The sequence below is a fragment of the Epinephelus moara genome, chromosome 16 (assembly GCF_006386435.1).
Source record: "Epinephelus moara isolate mb chromosome 16, YSFRI_EMoa_1.0, whole genome shotgun sequence".
In the NCBI taxonomy this organism is placed as follows: domain Eukaryota; kingdom Metazoa; phylum Chordata; class Actinopteri; order Perciformes; family Serranidae; genus Epinephelus; species Epinephelus moara.
The window spans coordinates 28561605-28583965 of record NC_065521.1 but is presented as its reverse complement, the minus strand read 5'-3'; the positions used below and the strand labels follow the sequence as shown (position 1 = coordinate 28583965).

Sequence of the window (22361 nt, the reverse complement as noted above, 5' to 3'; positions counted from 1 at the left end):
CCCCCAGAGAGAGACAAACAAGGAACCCAAGATATAAAGGGGAGGGGGGAAAACTGCTGACACAGGAGGGAGGAAGGAAAGGCACGGACTATGACACGGGGCCCTCAGACAGTCTTTGAATCTTGAAGATTTTCGGGAGCCATCTTGTGAATCTTGAGTGAGAAATGTGGCTTATAATTCAACAGTTTGAGAGCTCAGTTCCTAAACACTTACTGAGTGTTGTTAAAAGAAAAGGTGATGTCACACGGTGCCTCAAATTTTTGCATCGAGTTGCAGAAATCAGATTCAGTATAAGTCTACATCTACCAAAAACAATAAAGTTTGAATGTTAAATATCTCGTCTTTGTACTGTATTCAATTGATCACAGGTCAAAAAGGTCAAAAAGGATTTGCATATTATTGTATTCCCTTTTTATTTATGTTTTACATGGCGTCCCAACATGTTTTTGATCTGAGGTGTATATACACACCAATAAAACCTATTTTAGAAACTTCATCTGGAACAAACTGACTTTGTTTTTCTGCCAACCAAGAATTATATAACCCTCAATAGGTTAACAAACACCTCACCCCTTAATCCCAGCAGTTCAATGATTGATCAAGCTATTTACCTATTAGTACGTGAAGTGGGCCACACAGTCCTATACTTGGAAGTCTCACGTGGAGTTAATGGCACAGCCATTGCAAACTAACTTTGTGACTTTATTTTTCTGCATATATGTATGTGTTCAGCACACTTATACTGTCATGTAGGTTTATTTTATAATGCTTTCGTGCTTGTCAGCTTCAGCCGGTGCTCTCAAGTAAACCTGTGGTGAAGTTAAGACCCCAGTGAAGAGGTATCTGCAAATAACGCACTGTTTCACACTGTGCCCTCACTCTCCCCTTTTGTCCCTCTCTGTTTTTATCTCTTTCTACTTCGCAAAGCTAATGTTTGTTCTGGGTTGGTCACATTTCTCTCTCTCTCTGAGCCACTCAGCCCCGAGCCCACTAGTTCCTACTGAAAAAGTCAGTCTTTAAAACAATTCGTAAATGTACGGTTTCATTGGAAACATTTTTTTTTTAAGTCTCAGTAATTCTCTTATACAGATTGACACTGTTACTCAAAGAAAAGTAAATTGAACATTATTTGGGGGGCTCTTTTTAATCAATCAAAATGAAACCCAAAGTGCTTCATGCAATAAAAACACACACACGCGCACACACACACACACACACACATAAGACAAAGCACTCATAAAAACAGGGAAAAAAACAGGAACTGAGGTGACTCAAAATAAAAACAATTTTACATCAATAAATAAATAAATAACTTAAAATAGATAAATATATGCCAGCTGGAAAAAACAGATTAATAAAAGTAGATAAATAGTTAAATACACAATAATAATAGTAAATACAAAATAAAGTTCAATTAAAAGCCAGGCTAAAAAGGCACCCCCCAGTATTGAAATGAAACCTACTCTAATCTTGCATCATCTGAAAATGATCTGGGGTGTGAGTGGCGTTGTAGAATATATTTGCAGTTCATGCTAGTTACCCTTTCAGCTGTGCTTTGTCTTTAAGATGTTCCCGAGTTTTAACAGCACACATTTACATGGGTGCGACAGGGACTGGGGTTAATATGTGCAAGAACGTTTCCTGTTATGTCTAACACTCATCCATTGCTGTTAGTCATTTCAGTCACAACAGGGAAATCTGCCGTGAGCCATTTGTTCCTTTACGTAAAATGTTGTTTTGCCAGTGATTACTGGAAAACGTAAAAAACAGGAGAGCATCGGAAATAAAAGCATAAACATGTAGCAATTAAGGAACATTGGATTTTGTGATAATACATAAAACTAATGGTGCATTTAGAGAAACTGTGTATATCCCCAGCTGCTTTACTTCATCCAAGGTTAAAATAAAATAAAATATAATTACACAGCTTATCTTCCACTGATATGGACGTTTCATCTTCAACCACACCTCGTCAGTAAAGGCATAATTGAAACATAAAACAATGAGGCATGTTAAATGTAAAACAATAATGACATTTGTATGTGTCCTGCCAAGTACTTATCACTGATATGAGTGCAGGGTGTAATCTACAGAGGTGTGGACTAGCAAATTTGATGACTTCAGATCTGAGTTGACAAAATCAAAAATGACTTGCAAGTCGACTTGGACTTTAACACTCATGACTCATGACTTTACTCGGACTTGAGCCTTTTGACTTTAAAATACTTGATATTTTCCCTTAAGATATTTAAAAAGCGTGCCATGAGTCAAATCATTTTCATTTTAGAATCAACTAACATTAACATTCCCTGTAAGTCGTTGCTTAACTCCCCAAATGACCCACTGAGTTCGAACCAATCAGTCAGCATCCAGGCAAGGTACAGGAGAGAACCACGAAGAGCTAATGTTATGTCACTGAGCACCAGTTGGGAAAAGTGATACCAAAGATAACTTTGTTGGTGTGCAGTGCTTTTTATAGTATGCAAAACATGCAGGTCGAAAATGACAGACTGAGATGCAACAGCCAGTAAGTACATTTGACATTTGAAATTGCACAAAAGACAATAAGTTGAGGCCGATGTTCACACAACTAATGAGCTAATGTTAGCTTAACCATGGGCGGAAAATGAGATAATGGGCCCCTGGACACAGGTATGCAATAGGCCCCACCACCTCTCCTGCACAGGAGCAAGACACACAGACTTTTTTCGGTTGTTTTGCATGTCTTTGTAGTTGTTATACATCTTTTTGTGGTTTTGTGTGTCTATGTGGTAGTTTTGTGTCAGTTTATAGTCATTAATGTCTCTTTGGGGTGATTTCATGTCTTATTTGTCGGTTTTCAGTCTATTTGTATGTCTTTTTGGTCTACTTTGAGTCTCTTTCTGGGCGTAATGTGTTAATTTGAGAGACATTTTGCAGGTAAAGACCAGGGGGACCCCCTTACACTGTGGGCCTGTGGGTCTGTGCCTGGCGGAGCTGTTCACTTATCCATCCTAGAGTTCTCAACAGGATGAAAAAATTACAACCTGAAACCGAACTGTCCAATGTGAGTTGAGGGCAAAACCTGGCCCGTCCGAGATCATCACATGAAATACTGAGCCAGAGCACAACCAAGCCCGACCCCCCCAAAAAGTACCATTTGGCTTCTAGCGCCCGAGACACACCAGCTATGTGGCAGTGCAAGCAACATGTGTCTCCAGTGGAAAATGGACCAGCTCCACACTGGCCGAGAGGAAGGACAGAGGGCCCAGCAAGGAGCCTGGCTGTTTCCTCTCATCCATCCATCCATCCATCCATCCATCCATCCATCCATCCATTCATCCAGCTTGGGTTAAGAATGAGAACCCTAATCTATGCATTAATCTAACAGCTGAGTAACTTTGTAACCAACTTATTTTAACACATAAATACAAATTTTAAAAAGCATTCATGTTTTTTGTAAATTTAACCTATCATGATTATTATTATTGTTATCATTATTATGTTGTTAAAACCGCATTACATTTAGGGATGTCAGGCATTGTGACTTTTTTAGGACTTGACTTGGGATTTGAGCGCAGAGACTTGAGACTTGCAAAACAATGACTTGCTCCCACGTCTGGTAATCTATCAAAATAGTAATGCTAGAAAATGAAAGAAAATTTCAGGTTTAAGATTATAATTGGACAGAAAAACAGACTTTTGTTACAACAAAAACAGGGGAGAGTGTGTGTGCACTGTTTTTGTTTTAAACAGATAAATCTGTGAGTGATCTTATTCTTAATAGCTCATCACTAAACCTGATAGCGGTATCTATTTTTCCGCGTTAGTTTATCCTGCTTGTCTCAAACCTTCGTCACCTCTGTGTCCACATTTGAGCGTGTTCACTGCTCCTTTTCACACAGACCGAAAAACAAGATAAACCTCAAAATCAATACTGAGAGTAATTTTGACAAAGACCCTATTAAACATTAACCAGCTCTTCATAAACATCAAATAGATGATTTAAACGAGCCCTGTCAGGAGTGTGACTGATGAATTTGCGCTATAGGGTCACTCAGTTCACAGTTAAATTGGCTTTTATTTAGCAAGTTTTGTAGCTGGAGTGATATATCGGGCCCTTTTTAAATATAGAATGTTTATAGAGAAACAATTATACGTATTATGTATGATATTTCATCTGTACAGTTTGAGTTTGATCATGAAATGAGAATGCGTTCAGTTCATTTCACCTCTTGATAGTGGAATCAACAAACATAGGCATGATTTACTCCACAGTCCTGTTTTTTGTTAGGGGAAAGTTACCTTTTTAAATGTGCATGTGGCAGCTATTCACATCAGTGATAAATGAATCCATTTTAATTAACTGATAAACACCTGGACTTTAATAGCTCGTATATGTTTCAGCACGATTTCTGCCCATGCTCAAAACTTTTTGCACACTCAAAAGACGTCCCACCTATCTGTGTTCTCTGAGTCAAGAATTAAGTTTAAATATTTCAAGAAAAAAGTTGTAATATTACAAAAATACACTTCAAATATCTACATCTGCTGATGTGGTAGTATCACCGTCAGACCGCCTGACAGACACAGAACTGCGTCTGGGACTCTCTCTGGATGAAACAAGGGAAGCAGCTGTGCCCAAGCTGAGAAAACACTTTTGATCAGGCATAATACGTGATCAACCTATACTGAAAAATAAAATGCCCTGTCCTTTACTGAATCAATATGAGATGCAATGTGTCCTGTGTTTTTATGCACAGAACTGTTAGAATGAGGACAACTTTGCTCAAATATTGGTCAGCACAATTCTGTCCTCCCAAGATATATGCAAACCTATGCCCTTATTTCAAATATCTAATATTATTAAATATTAAAAAGTGGAAAACTAGAATGTAATATGAGTGTTATGTAGGCTACAACACTTTCAGTTGTAGTTTTGGTAAAGTGTTAGTATATCATGAAAAAGTAGTTGATTGGTTAAGATGTCATAAAAAGCTCGCAGAAATGCCATAAAAGAAGTCATAGTATAGTATGTCATGAAAAAGTCATTAAAATATAGTTTATAGTAGTCATAGTATAATTTGTCATTAAAAAAAAAAAAAAAAGTAATATGCTGGATTCCAATGGCACTCAGTCATCAAAACTGGCAGCACAGTGGTGCAGTGGTTAGCATTGTCGCCTCACAATAAGAGGGTTCCCAGTACAAATCCAGGGTGGTGGATTCTGTGCGGAGTTTGCATGTTCTCCCTGTCTCAGCGTGGGTTTTCTCCGGGTACTCCAGCTTCCTCCCACAGTCCAAAGACATGCAGGTTAATTGGTGACTCTAAATTGCCCGTAGGTGTGAATGTGAGCGTGAATGGTTGTCTGTCTCTATGTGTCAGCCCTGTGATAATATAGAAATATAAAATATATGCAAAAACATGTAGTGTTTAGTAGTTAAAATATACAAGAAATATACAGGAATAAAAGAAAAATATGAACTTGCAGGAGTAAAAAAGATCAAATTATATACACAACACAGTGAGAAGTGAGGTAGAGGTTGTAAAAAAAAATGTGCAAAATAGCTACAAGTGTGCAATTGGTTATTACCAGCAGCGCAAACAAATGGTTGGAATGTAACAGAATGTAACGGTTGCCATTATAGTTTAACGGTGTCCGACCGGCAGTGTCAGGAGGAAATGTGGCAGGACAAGAATGGAAGTTAAGGCGGCGAAAGTCCAAGTGGGGCAGCAGGAGGGGGTGGTGGATGGGTCCAACAAATACAGGCTTTCACTTGAGAGAGCGGTGTTTGCGTCTCGTAAGATTCTAAAGCCAAACCCTGATATTTCGACAGCACCAAGGGTTCCTTGCACGTTGTATGTGGACTTAGAAGGTCCATGACCAAGCACGTCAATATGTGACTAGGTCGGTTGTCTGCTTTCTTCACTTCTGTTTCTTGCACTCAACTGCCAGAGCGATTTCAATCGCTGATGGGCTCCGCCGTCCCCGACACCAATTAAACATGCTGAATCAGGTGAATACAGCCAGCGAGGGCTGACAAGGGCCGGCTAGTGTCAATGGGACCATTCACACTGCAAAAAATAGGGTGACAGACGCTCTCCAACGGCCCGACATTGACCAGCAGCCGACTGCCGACTTTATGCGTTTAGGCATAACATTTAGGCAGAACACATGGCACTTGATTTAATTTAATTTAATTCAGTAAAGGTAAAAACTGTTTTAGTTTAGTAAAATTTAAGAACTTGACTAGCCACAAGTCACATGTAAATCTGCTGGTCTGCTCTCAGTCTGAGTTATTTTGGGTTTATGTGAACAATCTTTGGAAAGAAGTTGTTTTTTTTTGATTGCCTCATTCCATAAAGCATATTGGGCAATGCTAGTAACACAATGTGTTTCAGCTTTGCTGCTGACAATAAACATGTTGTTGCTTTATGTCTCTTTATCTCTTATAAGTCTTATAAGTTTGGCAGCCATAAAGATAAGATGTTTCATTCAATCTGGTGCGTACACACAAACCTCACCAGCATACTTTCTGTTCCACAGTTTGGTGAGACGTTTGCTGCATAAACACTACAATGTGAACTTTAATTTTAAACACAGGACTGTGAAAAAGTGTTTTTACCCTGCGCATTAAACAGAGTGTGTCAGCTGCAGTGTTGCTGTGTGACTGTCAGTGTTTTAACAATTTTTACAGTTTGGAGTGTGTTTACCAAAGTTCGGCCTTTCAGCTGCAGTTTTCACCAAGTTAATCACTACAGGGTGACACACGGATAACCTCAGGTGTGTGCGTGCAGAACGGGGACATGTGGGGTGGCAGGTGTCTTCTTATAAGGACTGGAAAGGAACAGTCACTCCCACAGTCCAAAAACAAGCGCTGTCAATCAGTACAGAAAGGCGAGGAGGCTTCACTCTCACTGCACACTGTTTGGCTTCTCTTGTGACAACACTTTAAGTGTGTGTGCTGTCTTCATCAAGGAGGACCTTCAGGCAGGAAAGGAGGACACTGGTTTTAAGGCGGTTGGCTGGATCTGGTCTAACAGACATGGACATGGAGGAGAGGGACTGTTCAGCTGGGGAGTATTTTGTGAAGAGGAAGGTCCTGGATGAGTTATGTCTGGATGAAGTGGCACAAAAAGGGACTTGGTCCACTAAACCAACCCTGGGTAACCGGGTGAAAGAGTCCCTGAGGTAAAGATGGAGAGGAGACTATATATGTGGAGATAGTGGTCTGACATGCAAATGGCAAAATATGAAGATTAAGAAATGGCACAATCTGGTAAAAAGGACATATTTGTGTGTGTTTGTGGACAATGTTGGGAAGTTAGTTTTGAAATGTAATAAGTCATAGATGACTCTCTTGAAAATATAATAAGTAACGTAATAATTTTAATTACTTAATCAAAGTAATGTAATTTAGTACATTTTATTACATTTTGATTACTTGTCTTATGCAACTGATGGCGGTTACATTAACTGGCCTGTAGATGTTTCCTCAGGTTTGACATCAAACATTTTGACGCTGATATAATTTTCACTGCTGGTAAACAAGCTTCACACTGTACAGAAACGTTAGAGCCCTTTTTCTGATTTCAGAATGAAAATATCGTTGAATTTCCAACACTGAAACGCCAACAACATCGCCACCTGCCTTGGCATGGTTGACTGGTTGCAGCCAGACATAGTAGTATTCAAAAGCATAGAGCAATGCACCTTGATTTGATCGGCAGACGAGAGGCGGTGCAAATTCGAGCAAGAGAACCAATCAGAAACAGCATTAAAAATTGTGAGTGCATACTGCCAGATTAATGGAATCTGTCTGGACATAGAGACAGCTCCTTGGAGGCAATGGTGCTGCACTCAGATTTGTCCTCATGGCTTTGCTGACTCGTGTTTGCCGGAACAGAATGAACGCTATATTCTACATATGAACTTTTTGCCGCAAAGAATACATCATAACCCCTTTAAATTAGTAGCTGTAATTTAATTGCACATGTTTTCTCAGTACCTTTGTAATGTAATAACGCAACTCTGTTACGTGTAACTAGTTACTCCCCAACACTGTTTCTGAATGTGAATGTGTTTTTGCGCACTTGCAATTTTCAACCCGGTTTCACTACAAAGGATTACTTTGCACATTTATTTCCAAACAGGAGCGTAGGAGAGGGACGAAAAGAATAAAACTTGTAGAAAAGATTCCCACACAGTGTCTTTTCTACAAGTTTTATTCAACCCAGTCTCACTCCCAACTTTCAGATACTGATGCTTGGTCAGTAGTCTGTTGCCATCAGACACAGCCGCACAGAGGCACCCTTTAGTGGCTGTATGAGACAACCTTGGCAACATTTGTTGGCAACTCCCATAGTATTAAAAGTAAGAAAGTCCGCATTGGGCGGGTGGATGGGGTGGTGAATGGGTCAAACAAACTCAGGTCTTTTACCCAGGAGCCCGCTGTTCTTGTCACACGTGAAACCACAGTCAGTCCAGTTGTGTGCTAGTAGCATGCTAGCATGTCATGTGATGTTATATTACATTAGTAACATGCATACTTATTTTAAGCCAAACCATGATGTTGTTTTTTTAAACCTATCGCATTTTTATTGCCTAAGAAAGTTAACATAAAAATCAAGTTTTTACCTTCATTCTAAGTTGGGTTTTTTTTTTATTTATTTAAAAAGACTGTACACAATTAATGTGCAGAAACTGTACATTTCCTGTGAAAACAGTGGTTCATTTTGAAAAGACACATGGTAACGAGCGTAAATTGACATGGCGTCCCTGAATGTGCTAAACTGATGCAGGAGCGGTACCTATCAAGTCATGTGTAGACGAATAAGTCCACTGACCAAGCATTGGTATTTGAGTTGGGAGTAATGTACTGCAACTGTGTGTGTCAGTGTGTGTGTGTGGCTGTACCTCTAACTGCCCACTCAACCTGTAAAAAGTGACTCATGAATTAGTGAATGAGTCATGAATGAGTTTGTTGCATGTGCATGCAAATTTATGTGTGTTTTACTGTCTCGGAGCAAAGCGGGGGTTGATTAAAAAGGGCTGACCAATGGTGTGACCTGAGTCCGAGCAGAGTTCACTGTTTTATATAGGAGGAAGCGTTCATGATAACTTGTGTTACATCATATAAGACTCTTAAAATGAATATTAATCAATCACAGTAACACAAGATGAAATATTTTCCGTTCAGTTAAGACAGTGAATAAATGATAGTGACATTTCAGCAGAGGACGACAAAACTCAGTCTGGGTGTGACAAGTTGCTAAAAGTCTAAAAAGAGGTCTAATATCTGTTTACACAGGCATTTTACATTTTGATATTCAGGTCAGTACTACACTGCATCTGTTCACAACAAGTGAACAGCAGCTCCTAGATTTGCAGGTGTTATCCACTGTGTCACTGTTTTACAAGGCCAGCTGATAAAACCTGTCGCAGGTGTTACAATTCACAAGCCTCATTTTATGATTTTTTAATGTATTACATCTGTTCCCTTTTTTCTAAAACAGCATAAATGTATCAATGTGTTTTACAGGAAAGAATCACTCTTCAGCAAACATAATTCAAATGTAATCACATCAACATCAGTTCCTTTCTTTGTCTTTCAAATAAACTCGAACATTAAAGCTAAAAACCTACATATTTTATCTACTTTTCAGGCAGACACACACTCCTCTCTAGTGGAAAACTCAAATTATGAATAGTGTTCTTAGTGATGCAAAAGGTATGTACTGAATTTTTGGGATGGTTGTTGCAGGTGTTCGGTGTCCAGACTGAAGCACATAGTACTGAGCTGGATCCCTGTTCTCGGCTGGCTGCCTCACTACTCCATCAGAGAAAACGCCATAGGGGACCTGATCTCTGGCTGCAGCGTGGGCATCATGCATCTGCCGCAGGGTGTGTATGTATGAATGAGAGGGAGCTGAGAGGTTATCCACATCACATGAACCCTGGGGTCGTGGAGCCCTTCTGTGTCGGGTTTGCATGTTGCTTGTTTTTCTCCAGGTACTCCGGCTTCCTCCCACAGTCCAAAGACATGCAGGTTTAAAAGGTGACTCTAAATTGGCTGTAGGTGTGAATGTGAGCGTGAATGGTTGTCTGTCTCTATGGGTCAGCCCTTTGATAGTCTGGGTGTACCCCTCCTCTTGCTCAGTGTCAGCTGGGATAGGCTCCAGCCCCCCCAAAGCAAGGACAGCTTTTTCCACCTGCTTCCAGCCTTTGTGCTAAGCTAAGCTAATCGTCTCCTGGCTAAAGCCTCATCTTTAACGAACAGATGTGAGATTCAGCCAACATGTGATACTTTTATTGAACTTGTTTTGGACTTTGTTTCTTATTTCTTTTTACCAGGCATGGCATACGCCCTTCTGGCTTCCTTACGCCCAGTGTTTGGCCTTTACACCTCCCTCTACCCGGTGCTGGTCTACTTCATCTTTGGCACTTCCAGGCACATCTCCATAGGTGAGTAAAAAAAGTGTGTGTGAAGGTGAGGGTGATTTAAATTTACTAAAAGAACACAAAAGCCCCGTTTCCACTGAGCAGTACGGCACGGTACGGTTCAGTTCGGTACGCTTTTTTTCCATTTCCACTATGAAGAATTGTGGATGTACCAATGGAAACGTTCCATACCATTTTGGTCACCTTTCTGTTGGGGTACCTAGCACACAGATCAGGTACAGTACTAAAGATGGAGCTGCAAAAACTGCAGTCTATTGATTGGTCAATAGCGGACGGTCACTCTGCTGTTGAGTTGTGGCTGGTTTTGAGGCAGAAGCCACTGTTCACATCTTTGTTCTGTGGACGATAAACGAGGTGCAGACTTCCATCTGTGTCACCAGTAATAAGGAAATACAGTGAGTGCTGGACGGAGCAGTGAGGGACAACAACCCTGCCCACATTTAAGAGTACTGTTTGCGGTGGAAACACTAGGGTCTAGGTACCATGTCTGAAGGGTACTTTTGGTTCCAAAGGTACCATACTGAAAGTGTTTGGTGGAAACGGGGCTTAATACACATTCCTCTTTTTTTTCTGTTCAGGTACGTTTGCTGTGATCAGCATCATGATTGGGAGTGTGACGGAGAGGCTGGCACCAGACAGTAACTTTATTGTAAATGGCACAAATGGGACTGACATTGTGGACTTCGATAAACGAGATGCGTACAGAGTACAGATAGCATGTTCCCTCACTGTCTTGACAGGAATCTTTCAGGTGTGTCTGTTTGTCCATTTTGACCAAACTAAAAAGTGACTGTATCGAGACACTGAACAACCCCTCTAAAGTCATATTGTACTACTTTTCTTCACCGCCTTTTCCATTCTTAGATCGTGTTAGGTGTGGTGAGGTTTGGTTTTGTGGTCACCTACCTGTCTGAGCCACTGGTTCGAGGCTACACCACAGGATCAGCATGCCATGTATGCGTCTCCCAGCTCAAGTACCTGTTTGGAGTCAAGCCAGACCGCTTCACTGGTCCTCTCTCTCTTATTTATGTGAGTGTGTCATCCATAACACTATTTCAGGCTGTTCTCGTGCACTGTTTGTACATATAGCTATAAAAAGTAATGCACCACAGTTTGTGTATAAGCCACATATTTATGAGCCAATTTTGTCCACCAGCACAGTGGCAAAGTCAGTAGGCCTGTGCACACCTGTTTGCTTTCTACACTACATTTGTAATATTCTTATTTCTAACTTCCTCCCCTTGCTCCGTCCTGCACTGCTCCACTCTCTTCCTCACAGACTCTGGTGGATATTTGTCGGCAGCTGCCTGAGACTAAAGTGCCAGAGCTGGTGGTCAGCCTGGTCGCACTCACTGTACTCATTGTGGTCAAAGAACTCAATGACTGCTACAGACAGAAGCTGCCTCTGCCCATTCCAATAGAAATCATAGTGGTAAGTCCCCCGCTTATTCAGCAGGTGTGCTCATTTAATAGTCCAGCAGGGGGCATCTTGACCACAGAGATCGTGACGGACTGAGGCACTGATGACCTTGTTTTACACATGAAAAAAAGAGGGCTTGCTTGTGCTGAAAGTAATGATTTACAAGACATACAGAACCAACATTCCTTGCGCCTTTTTTTTTTTTACAGATCATAGCAGCAACAATCATCATCCACTTCTGCCGCCTTACGACTATATACAGCATTGATGTGGTTGGAGAGATTCCCAGTGGGTAGGTTCATCTAGTGTGTGTGTGTGTGTGTGTGTGTAGAAGAGAGAGAGAGAGGTGGGAGAGGTGAGATCAAGACAGCTGCAGGTGCAAGACTGTTCCCAAGATCACAAAGTCAAAGGTACCACATTTTGTGTTTGTGGAGAGACTGTGTGTGGTTGTTGATAAGATGAAGGAACAGAATGCAAAGGAACAGTCACAGTGTGTGCTTGTGTAAATGACTTTCTAAAAAAATATCCATAAGCGAGCAGAGTTTCCCCAAAAGGCATAAAACAAGGTCGTGTAAATAGAGGACGTAATAGTTGAAAGCTACTTAAAGCGTTTCTTGTTTTGGACAACGGTTTTGATATTCATGGAACTCTCATTCTGGTCGTTTTTGGTAAAGATTGAGGATGGGCGTGTGAGGATGTGTTTCCAAGTATGGGATTACAGCCTGTGTTAGGGTCACATGTCCTGCTGCAGTTTAAAGGAACAGTTCACCTCACAAAAAAAACTTCCCCTTACCTGTAGCGCTATTTATCAATCTAGATTGTTTTGGTGTGAGTTGCCGGGTGTTAAAGATATCAGCCGTAGAGATGTCTGCCTTCTCTCTAATATAATGGAACTAGATGGCGCTCGGCTTGTGATGCTCAAAGTGCCAAAAAATACAAATGAAAAACTCAACAGCAATGTCTCTTTCCAGAAACCATGACCCGGTTACTCAAGATAACCCACAGACCTTGTTGTGAGCAGTTTCATGTGGGAACTATTTTATTTCTCACGCACTACACCCGCCATGGGAACTATTTTATTTCTCACGCACTACACCCGCCAATTGTATCACTGCACAGAAGGAAGCGTGCATCTACTCATGGACAAGACATTCTCACTCCCACCTCGTCACATATTGACATTTTGGTCATGGACTTTCCATGTTCACATACAACGTGCAAGGTACCCTGGGTGTGTTGGTTGTTGACGTTCTGGGACACCGTGTCAAGATACACCAAAGTCAGTGTTTGTTGGACCCATTCACCATCCCTCCTGCCCACCCAAGTCAGACTTTTGCCACCTTAACTTTCGTCCTTGTCCCGCCTTGATGCAGCCGGTTGCCATTAAACTATAACAACAACCAATTGCGTATCATGCTGACGTTAAAGGACGCCTTTATTTTGTTGGTTTCTGACGCCGCAAGTCACTGCCCAAGCGTTGGATTCAGTTAGACTGGGCTCAGTTTGGTAGAAAGAAAACAGTTCTTTGAGATTTTAACAACCTCTGGGCAAATGTGAGCTGTCCTAATGTCCTGAGCGGTTTGTGACACTGCCTGTGTGTCAGGATTCTTTGACATGAAAGTGATGAAAACCTGAAACATCTTTATCATCTTTACCTCCCATCTCCAGGCTCAAGGCCCCTCAAGCTCCGGATGCCACATTGTTCTCAAAAGTGATAGGCGATGCTTTTGCAGTGGCCATTGTAGGCTATGCCATCAACATTTCTCTGGGCAAAACGTTTGCCCTCAAACACGGCTACAAGGTGGATAGCAACCAGGTGAGGAACACACACACCCACGCACATCTTTGAATTTACAAAGGGACACACACACAGACTGTGGTACTCACAAACAACTGTGAGAGTTATACTTGGAGTCCCTGTTCCTGGCGGACTCTCTGGAAACAGGGAAGAGTCTAACTTTGTCCTAAAATTAGACTGTGCTCGCTCACAGTTGGTCAGGACTGTCACATCAGTGGAAAAATGAATCAGATCGTCCTGGAGGGAGTTATTCATATAAGTCTGACTGGGAATAATTTCTCAGACCTAAATAAGACAGAGAAGAGCCTGTTTGACAGATAGGAGATAAACCAATCCAGAGTTACAACACTGATACCGACAAAGTTTTCCAGGCGGTTGATTGAGATGTTTTGGTCCACTGTGTCAAAAGCTAAGCTGAGGTCAATCAGGAGAGACAGGTGAATGAAGTCCAGATAATTATTTAATACAGATTACAGGTGTACATATTAAGAGATGATATGTGATGATTAAGGTTTGAGCGAAAGACTTCGCTCAATGAAGGTAATCCATGCAGGTATACTTTTAATATATGAAGCAGGAGGCTATTAGGACACCCCAATGACAAATTTTGGGGGGCGCCACTGAGTGTGTCTCTGTTTGTAGACAGCACTGTTTACAAATTAGTTTTCCATTTGAGAAATTATTTTGCCTATTCCATACTGCGTATTTGTGTGATGTAGGAGAAGATGTTTCTTGTTTGTTCACAGTCCTCATCGACAAGTCACTTTGTGCAGCATCAATTTCTGAATTATATCCTAACAGTAATGACAGACTGAAATTTCATCGCCTAAACCTCTTAAGGAGTTGGCTGAAGATGCATTTAAGCCAGTAATTGTAGAAGTCCATTTCTGAATGTCATAATGCCTCAAATGTCTCACAACGTCATACTGCAGAGCCATCAGGGACTTGCCCCACAGTCGGACACATGTGCATGTGCAACGTGCATAAAGTGGGAGTTACAGTAAATTTATTTTTGCAGTTAAGTTTAGCTTGTGAATAATGAGACTCGACTGTCTGAATAAAAAGTAGATACGTGTCACATGAAACAAGCCTGTCTAAGAGGGATCGCAGCAGGTATTACAGAAGAGCGTGTATCACTCCCTCCGTCATGGAGATGTTCTCTTCTGCATATTCATTTTCTTCTGATAACTCATTATTTATACAAAACCACAGCCTTAGATTGAACTGCACTTTCTTCCCTTTGCTAGTACATCAGGACATGTTGCCACTTTATTGGCAAAAAACAGATTAATGTCACCCTGTAAATAGAAACAAACCTGTGCATTCCCCCACAGTTCTGCACGTGGAGACATACAGGAAGGTTTTATTTTAAATGTCTTATTCTTGTCTACAGAACACAGACTTATTCACTCATACACACTGGCAGAGGCATGTGACTGTGATCAGTCTGCTCTGAGGAGCGACAGACTGCGGGCACTCAGCCTCTAAGAGCTGGCCTGCTAAATCATTAATGCTCAACAAGCTTTATGTAATCAAGTGTGTCTTAAATATGCTTGGCACTGCCCTCAGCCTGTCAGTGATGTATTGACATGGCCATAAAGTGAATGAACAGTGCGCTATGCTATTCATCCGAAGGTTACTTATATATAGTTGTGGATGAAGAGCTATTTATAGATATGACGAGTGTTACATTTCAGTGTCCGTATCAAAGATCACCAGTTTCTGAACTGAAATGTTGCGCCTGTCTTGCTGTTTCTCTTTTTCCAGGAGCTTGTTGCTTTGGGTCTTAGCAACGCTGTCGGCGGCTTTTTTCAGTGTTACTCGGTGACTTCCTCTTTGTCACGCAGCCTCGTCCAGGAGAGCACAGGGGGCAAGACACAAGTACGCACGCACCAACGTTTTGTGCAAAAATAGCACAAAAACCACCAATTACGTTTGATTCTAATGTTCAGTGTGAGGCCCTTTATTGTTCAATAACTCTGTGTGTGTGTGTGTGTGTGTGTGTGTGTGTGTGTTTTGTCAGGTTGCAGGAGTGATTTCGTCCGTCATCGTGCTGATCACAGTTTTGAAAATAGGTTCTCTCTTTTCAGATCTCCCTAAGGTAAAACTCACCCCCAAGTACCATTTCTCTCTCTGCAGATATATTTTAATAACCAGTAAGGTTGTGGATATATGTGAACACCTCTCTGTGTGTGTTTGTTTTTCTTAGGCTGTGTTATCCACAATAGTGTTTGTGAATTTGAAAGGAATGTTTAAGCAGTTCATGGACGTGCCTATGTTGTGGAAGACCAACAAGGTTGATCTGGTACGGCTAAATCCTCTTTAAGATGCTCAGTTAAATGTTGTGTGAGCTTTGTTGCACTTTGACCCCGCTGACCGTCAGTGTTCATGCTTGCTGCCCTCTAGCTGGTGTGGTTGGTGACATTCACAAGCACCATCCTGCTCAACCTGGACCTGGGTCTTGCTGTCTCCATTGGCTTTTCCATGCTCACTGTCATCTTCAGGACACAACTGTAACTACATGCCACTAATGACGTGTTATTGATGTAAACACAACGAGAGGTTTTGATGAGACTTTCACAGAGCTGCAATAATAATGTCATTTTAATACCTTTCAGGCCCCGCTACTCTATCTTAGGCCACGTGTCGGGCACTGGCCTGTATCTGGACACAGACACCTACAAGGAGGTAAGAGTTTTTTAACGATAAATGAAAGATTCTCAGTTTCATATTCATTTGCAGAAAATTTAAGGGTCAGCTCACCCAAATTATTTAAAGAAATGCCGTTTGCATGCAATTGCAAAGACGATTTAGCCTCTGACGACAACAGGCAATATTTTGGGGGTTCTGGTGCAGCCAGCGGATATCTGGTTAACAGATAAGTGGGTTACGACTCCTTCTTGCACGTGCCAGTCAATGTTTAGAGCGCAATTAACAACTTGACACTGCAGACTGCATGAAATAAGAGCCCGGTCTCACTGTGAAGTTGTCGAAATCCGGCACTTGGGCAGTCACCTGCGGCTTCAGAAACCAACAAAAAAGGGCTTCCTTTAATGTCGGATGATACGCGGCACTGACAATGACAGCATCCGGCGGCGTCAAGGGGACGAAAGGTAGACGGCAAAAGTCCGGGTGGGGTGGTTGATAGGTCCAGCAAACACCAACTTTTACCCAAGAGAGTAGTGTTGCGTCCCAAAAGATTCTAAAGCCAAACCCTGTTCTATTTTCCTAAACCTAACCATGTGTGTTTGTTGTTGAAAGGGGGGAAAAAACATCAATTTGCGGTGTTGTACCGACGTAGTGTCTTCATTTTGAAAGACAAAATGGAAGTGTATCTTGAAAGAAGACAATGCATGTAACAGGCAGAACTTGACACGGTGTCCCAGAACATCAACAACCAACACACCCAGGGTACCTTGCACGTCATATGTGGACGTGGAAAGTCTGTGACCAAACGTTGATATGTGACGAGGCCAGAGAGAATGCATTGGAAATAATGGACATACTGTAGCTATCGTGGCGTCACCTACTAATGTATGGACTGCTGTTTTGAAACCTGGAGTTCGGCATTTTGGACGTGGCCATCTTGGGTTTTTCAGGCATCTGATCAGGATGCCTCCTGGGCGCCTCCCACTGGAGGTGTTTCGGGCACGTCCCACTAGTAGGAGCCCTCGGGGTAGACCCAGAACACGCTGGAAGGATAACATATCTCATCTGGCCTGGGAACGCCTTGGGGTCCTGGATAAGTGGATGAAACTGAAAGGAAATGGATGGACTTTGGTTTGTGACCAAATTCCTGTACTTTGTGTTTTTTTGCTACTTAGCAAATGCTAAAAAATGCGCTAACTGTAAATGTTAAACCGGCTTAATAACTGTATGTCAGCGCTGTCATTGTAAACATGTTAGCATGCTGGTGTTAGCATTTAGCGCAAAGGACCTAGGTGCAGCTTCACAGGGCTGGTAGCATGGCTGCTCATTCAGTCTTGTTTGAGTGTCATTGTGCTAATGCTGTGAACGCCACAAATGAAACAAAGATTCCCGTCACAGCCGCTCTGCTGTGTTGGCAACAGAAATATCTCTCAAAGTAGGCAAACGAAAGCAAGACTATCCGCGTTACACGATGCAACTAAGGGCAAATGAGAAAGAATGCTTTTAACCCCCTTAAATTTGGGTGAACCGACCCTTTACAGGAACACTCTGTGGATAGAGTTAGCCCAACTTTCAGTCATTAAGTGGTAGAAGAACTCCATTTAGTTGAACAATACCTGGGGGAGGTACAAAGTGCAAATGAGAGCCAAACAGGGTGTGAGTTTCTGAACTCTTCTGCATCGCAATGTGTCCCTGCAGGCTAAAGAGATTCCAGGAATTAAAATCTTCCGTTCATCTACAACTATCTACTACACGAACGCTGAGATGTACTTGGAGGCCCTGCAAGAGAAGGTGTGTGCGCATGTGTGTTCATGAATGTGTGTGTAGGCTTGCATTTGATTACAAGATGTAATCCCAGTCCGCTGTCTACAGCCCCCTTAATTGCTTTCATTATCTCTCTCCCTCGTCTCACTTTCCCCTTTCTCTCTTTAATGTGATGCTCGGCTTTTTGTGCAGAGTGGGATTGAAATTGGGAAGCTGCTGACGGCAAAGAAGAAGCGAGACGCAAAACTCAAGCGTAAACAAGAGAAGGAGAGAAAGAAGGCCAAAAAGGAGGCGAAAAAACAAGTATGATATCCTAAATGACACATTTACAGATACTTCATGTTACACAAATTATGGATTTGAACTTGTAAGTCACAAGTAGTTATTTCCACATTTTCAACCTTTTGGCAGATTAAAGCAGTCAGCCACCTGTCCAATGGCACAATCTCAGAGATGCATGAGAGGAAAGTCTCAGGAGGACTGAAGGGACAGAGTCAGGGCAATGCTGTAGCCTTAAGCCTGAAAGAAACCTCTGCGAATGGCTTCAGCAAAGGACAAGTAAACTGGGCTTACCAACATGACACGACCATGTCAGACTCAGATTCAGACACAGGTTGCCACGGTGATGACAGCACCACACAGGTATCGCACCACGGTGATGAGGAGAAGGGAAGGGCCAGCGGATCAGGCACGCACAGCATCATCTTGGACATTTCGACAACCAGCTTTGTGGACACAGTCACTGTGAAGACCTTGAAAAATGTATGTCTGCCAAGATCTTTGTGTGCTGACATTTCTTAGTTAACCATCAGATGTTTAAATAAATGACCAGAGAGAAAATGTTCATCTGCATTGTTAAAGAAAGAATAGGAGACAAAAACAGACATAAGTGATATGCCTTTTCCACCAGATATTCAGGGACTTTGGAGAGATTGATTTGGACATCTATCTAGCAGGCTGCCAAGGTGAGTGGCACACCAGACAAAACAGAGACAAGCTTAACGTCCTTAATGCGGGGTCAAGGCACTGAAGCTTCAGATAATGAATGCGCCAAGGTCTCAGCCTCAGTGGCGCCACATTGTTCCCAGAGGGACGCATAGGTCTAACATAAATATTTATTTCTATTATCACAAAATGCTTTCTGTTTCATGCATTCATATGCTCATTGTCACGCTTGCTTCTCTGTGTGGTCAAATATTAGCATGTGTCGTGGAGCAGCTGGAAACTGCGGGTTTCTTCTCGGAGTCCATCCCAAAGAGCCGGCTGTTTGTCACAGTTCACGATGCAGTGCTTCATATTCTCAGGAGAGCGGGCCAGACCAACTTTGTACTTGTGAGTTCATCACTCTGACTATTATTTACACTTCTACATTCTCTCAGCTTCACTTATCACTTGTAATTGCTGTGATATATTCTGAAATGTTTCCACCCTCAGCTCTAAATCTTCCTGATTTCACAGGATGTGCCCTGCAGCACTCGGATGTGACCAGCAGGGGTCAGAATGTTCCAACTATGGCAATCTTCCTCCTCCTTTTCCTCCTCTTCTTAGGCTGCTTCAATGCTCGCTATTCATCGTCATCGTCTCCTCCCCCTTCAGTGGGGGAGAATGCACCATCTTGACATGGCGGCTGGTTGCCATGGCAATACAGGGAGCGGTTGCTGTGGCAACAGGCTTTTTATGATATCGTCTAATGAGATAGCCAGCAATACGTCATTGCAGCTCTCTCACTGTGAGAGACAGAGAAGGGGCGGGGGCTGAGTGGGAGAATGTAACACTGGACTAATAGGAGTCTGTATTTATAGCCTGTGTGAGAGAGTGGAGAGTGAGTGAAAGGTTGACTGTGAGGGGAAGCTCATATGTGAGAGGTGTTGCTGTGAACAGACGGGCCACGATGGGTGTGCATACGTCTGTCTGTCAATCTATACTCTTGAACCAATGCACGCCTTCCACAACAAATCAATAAAATGTAAATATTTGTCATTGATATGCCCAAGCCAATCCCTCTGAGAGGGGTGCTCGATCCTTACGTTACTACTCATTGGCTCCAAATGCCTTCAGGATTCAGCTGAAATGCAGATATGGTGTAATAGACGTCAAAATGAGCAGCAGCTTTTAAACACAACGTGGGTGTATTTATACTCAGTATTCACACGTCTGATTCTTCTGACATCTTGGGCTCCCTTCTATTTTTGGGATCGAGTGTCAAGTGTTATCATCTGCTATCCTAACTATCAGAGGCTAAACTGGGGATGGGAACTGATAGATTTATCGATACCAATGCCATTATCGATTCTGCTTGTCGGTTCGATTCTCTGTTGCTTTCTCGTCGGTTTTCTGTGTAGAAAAAAGGTAAGCCTTCACAGTTTTATTATCCGAGTCTGAACACAGAACACTGTCTGTTTTCAGTCAAAGAAAAAATCTGCTAAGCCTGCCTGCATGGTGCTAATGTAATTGTAACAGAGGATATTTACCCTCTGCTGATCGGTTGGGAAGCAGTGGCACTCAAAGTGCGTAGAATGTCAAATACACCACATTCCATGTTGTGTCGAAAGATGTTCCAGCACATTGCTCGTGTTTCCTCCCTTAAATGATCATTTCCCAGATGTCACGAGCAGCACTGTTGTCATCAGTCTCCGTGAAATTAAGCCGCGCTTTAGACCGTCTTGTTGCAAGTTTGCAAAGTGCAACTGTCAGCAAAATAAGCCGGCATCAATAACAGGAAGCGATAAGCTAGGAAGGCGTACCATTCCAATGGACTGGTCAATGTGGGACCGGATCTCAAATGGAACCAGCTCGATTCCCATCCCTGGACTAAACACAGTATTTTAATTTATCATTTGAGTCGCCCACCCAAAGATATGACCTTTTTTTGTTTGTTTTTTTACTTTCAAAAATCTATGTGGGAAATATGTTTGTGTTAAGAAGGTGTGCAAGTGAGGTCCACTTATATGTGCAGTTGTATAAGCTGGAAAAATGACTTTCCTAATCATATTAACTCATGAGTGTGTATCTGGTGACTCTCAGTGAGATGTCAGGACTTCCATCCATAAATAAATTATCAACCTGCAGAAAACACTGATATGTGTGTCGGTGATCCTCAAATATTGGTTCATCGAATTAACCACTGAAATGTAAACAAGGTCAAGTGTTGTAAATTAGAGAACACACATATTTCCCCCAGAGTGTTCACTGTTGTTCTAACTGGCTGACTAATGCCTGAGATCCCCTGAGGGTCCATATCTAACATAGCAAAGATAAATCGTCCTATTCATAAAAAAAAAATCAAACAAAAAAAACAACATTTAAGTTACAGCACACAAGATTAATGATAGGCTAACTGTTACCCACGAATCCCTATGCAGTCATGTGAGCTAGCTAGCACTAAGTCACTGTGCAGCCCCTATCCTAGGCCCCTAGGAGCTCTGCTTGGCCTTGCTTCTAATTTTTCCCAGTGGCCACTCTCGGTATTGCAGCATTTTCCCCAAAGACCAGTGTAATAAAAAAGACTTCTGTAAAACTATTGACACTGCAAACAAGGTCAATTATTAATATTCCTCTTATGAATATTTGATCCATGGAGATTTTGTATTTGTGAAACTTTCCTGTGGCCGATAAAATCACTTTAAAATCTGTGATGTCATCCCAATGTAAAGTCTATGAGTCGAGAAGGAACTCGACCGGCAGGAAAAACAAAGCTGCGCATATTCAGTGGGCCGAAGAAGAAGCTAGAAACTTTTTTTGCCGTGTGCAAGTTTTGGTATCTCGTTATTATTATACATCAATGACTTATCCATGAAAGTGAGTGAACTAGTTAGCTAACATTTATGTACTATTGAAACATACTGGCCGATTAGTTTATTATTATTCCAAATGTACGGACATTTTTGAGCCACACTGGATTGTTTTGTAACCTTTTGAACAAGAGACTCTGATGTCAGGAACCACTGGTGGAAGTGCAGACTGTGAGGCTAACGCACCTTGCCTTGCTAAAACCGCAGCTAAATTAGCGACGACAGGCAAGCGCAAACTAGAGAAGACCAAGAAACAAGTGCAGCTCACTGTTACACGATACATGTAGTAGGGGGTTCCTGCTCTGTCTCTCTTTAAGTTAAGGGGTCTTTGGCCTGAAAAACACTTGAGAACTTTGATCTGAGTTTATTTTTATACAGTCAGTGTAACATATCTAATGTGATCAAACCAGAGTAGTTTTTGTACTTTTATCTAGTGTATGCTTTATGAATAAAATGCAAATGAGACCATGTAAATAAAGAGTCATAAAAACACTGCATC

At 41.9% G+C, this 22361-nt stretch overlaps 1 protein-coding gene across 1 annotated transcript; it reads left to right on the top strand.

Annotated features, from left to right (window-relative positions):
• The first annotated feature begins 6823 nt into the window (after window positions 1-6823).
• On the top strand, window positions 6824-22357 carry si:ch211-117c9.2 (solute carrier family 26 member 6). Its single transcript, XM_050063973.1, has 19 exons — window positions 6824-7170; window positions 9743-9882; window positions 10333-10443; window positions 11019-11191; window positions 11305-11469; window positions 11720-11872; window positions 12070-12152; window positions 13529-13676; window positions 15426-15539; window positions 15682-15759; window positions 15868-15963; window positions 16065-16171; window positions 16277-16346; window positions 18006-18098; window positions 18264-18374; window positions 18483-18833; window positions 18982-19036; window positions 19273-19403; window positions 19530-22357. The coding sequence occupies exons 1-19, from the start codon at window positions 7025-7027 to the stop codon at window positions 19554-19556; spliced, it is 2352 nt and encodes a 783-aa protein (XP_049919930.1). The 5' UTR covers window positions 6824-7024; the 3' UTR covers window positions 19557-22357.
• The last annotated feature ends 4 nt before the right edge of the window (window positions 22358-22361 follow it).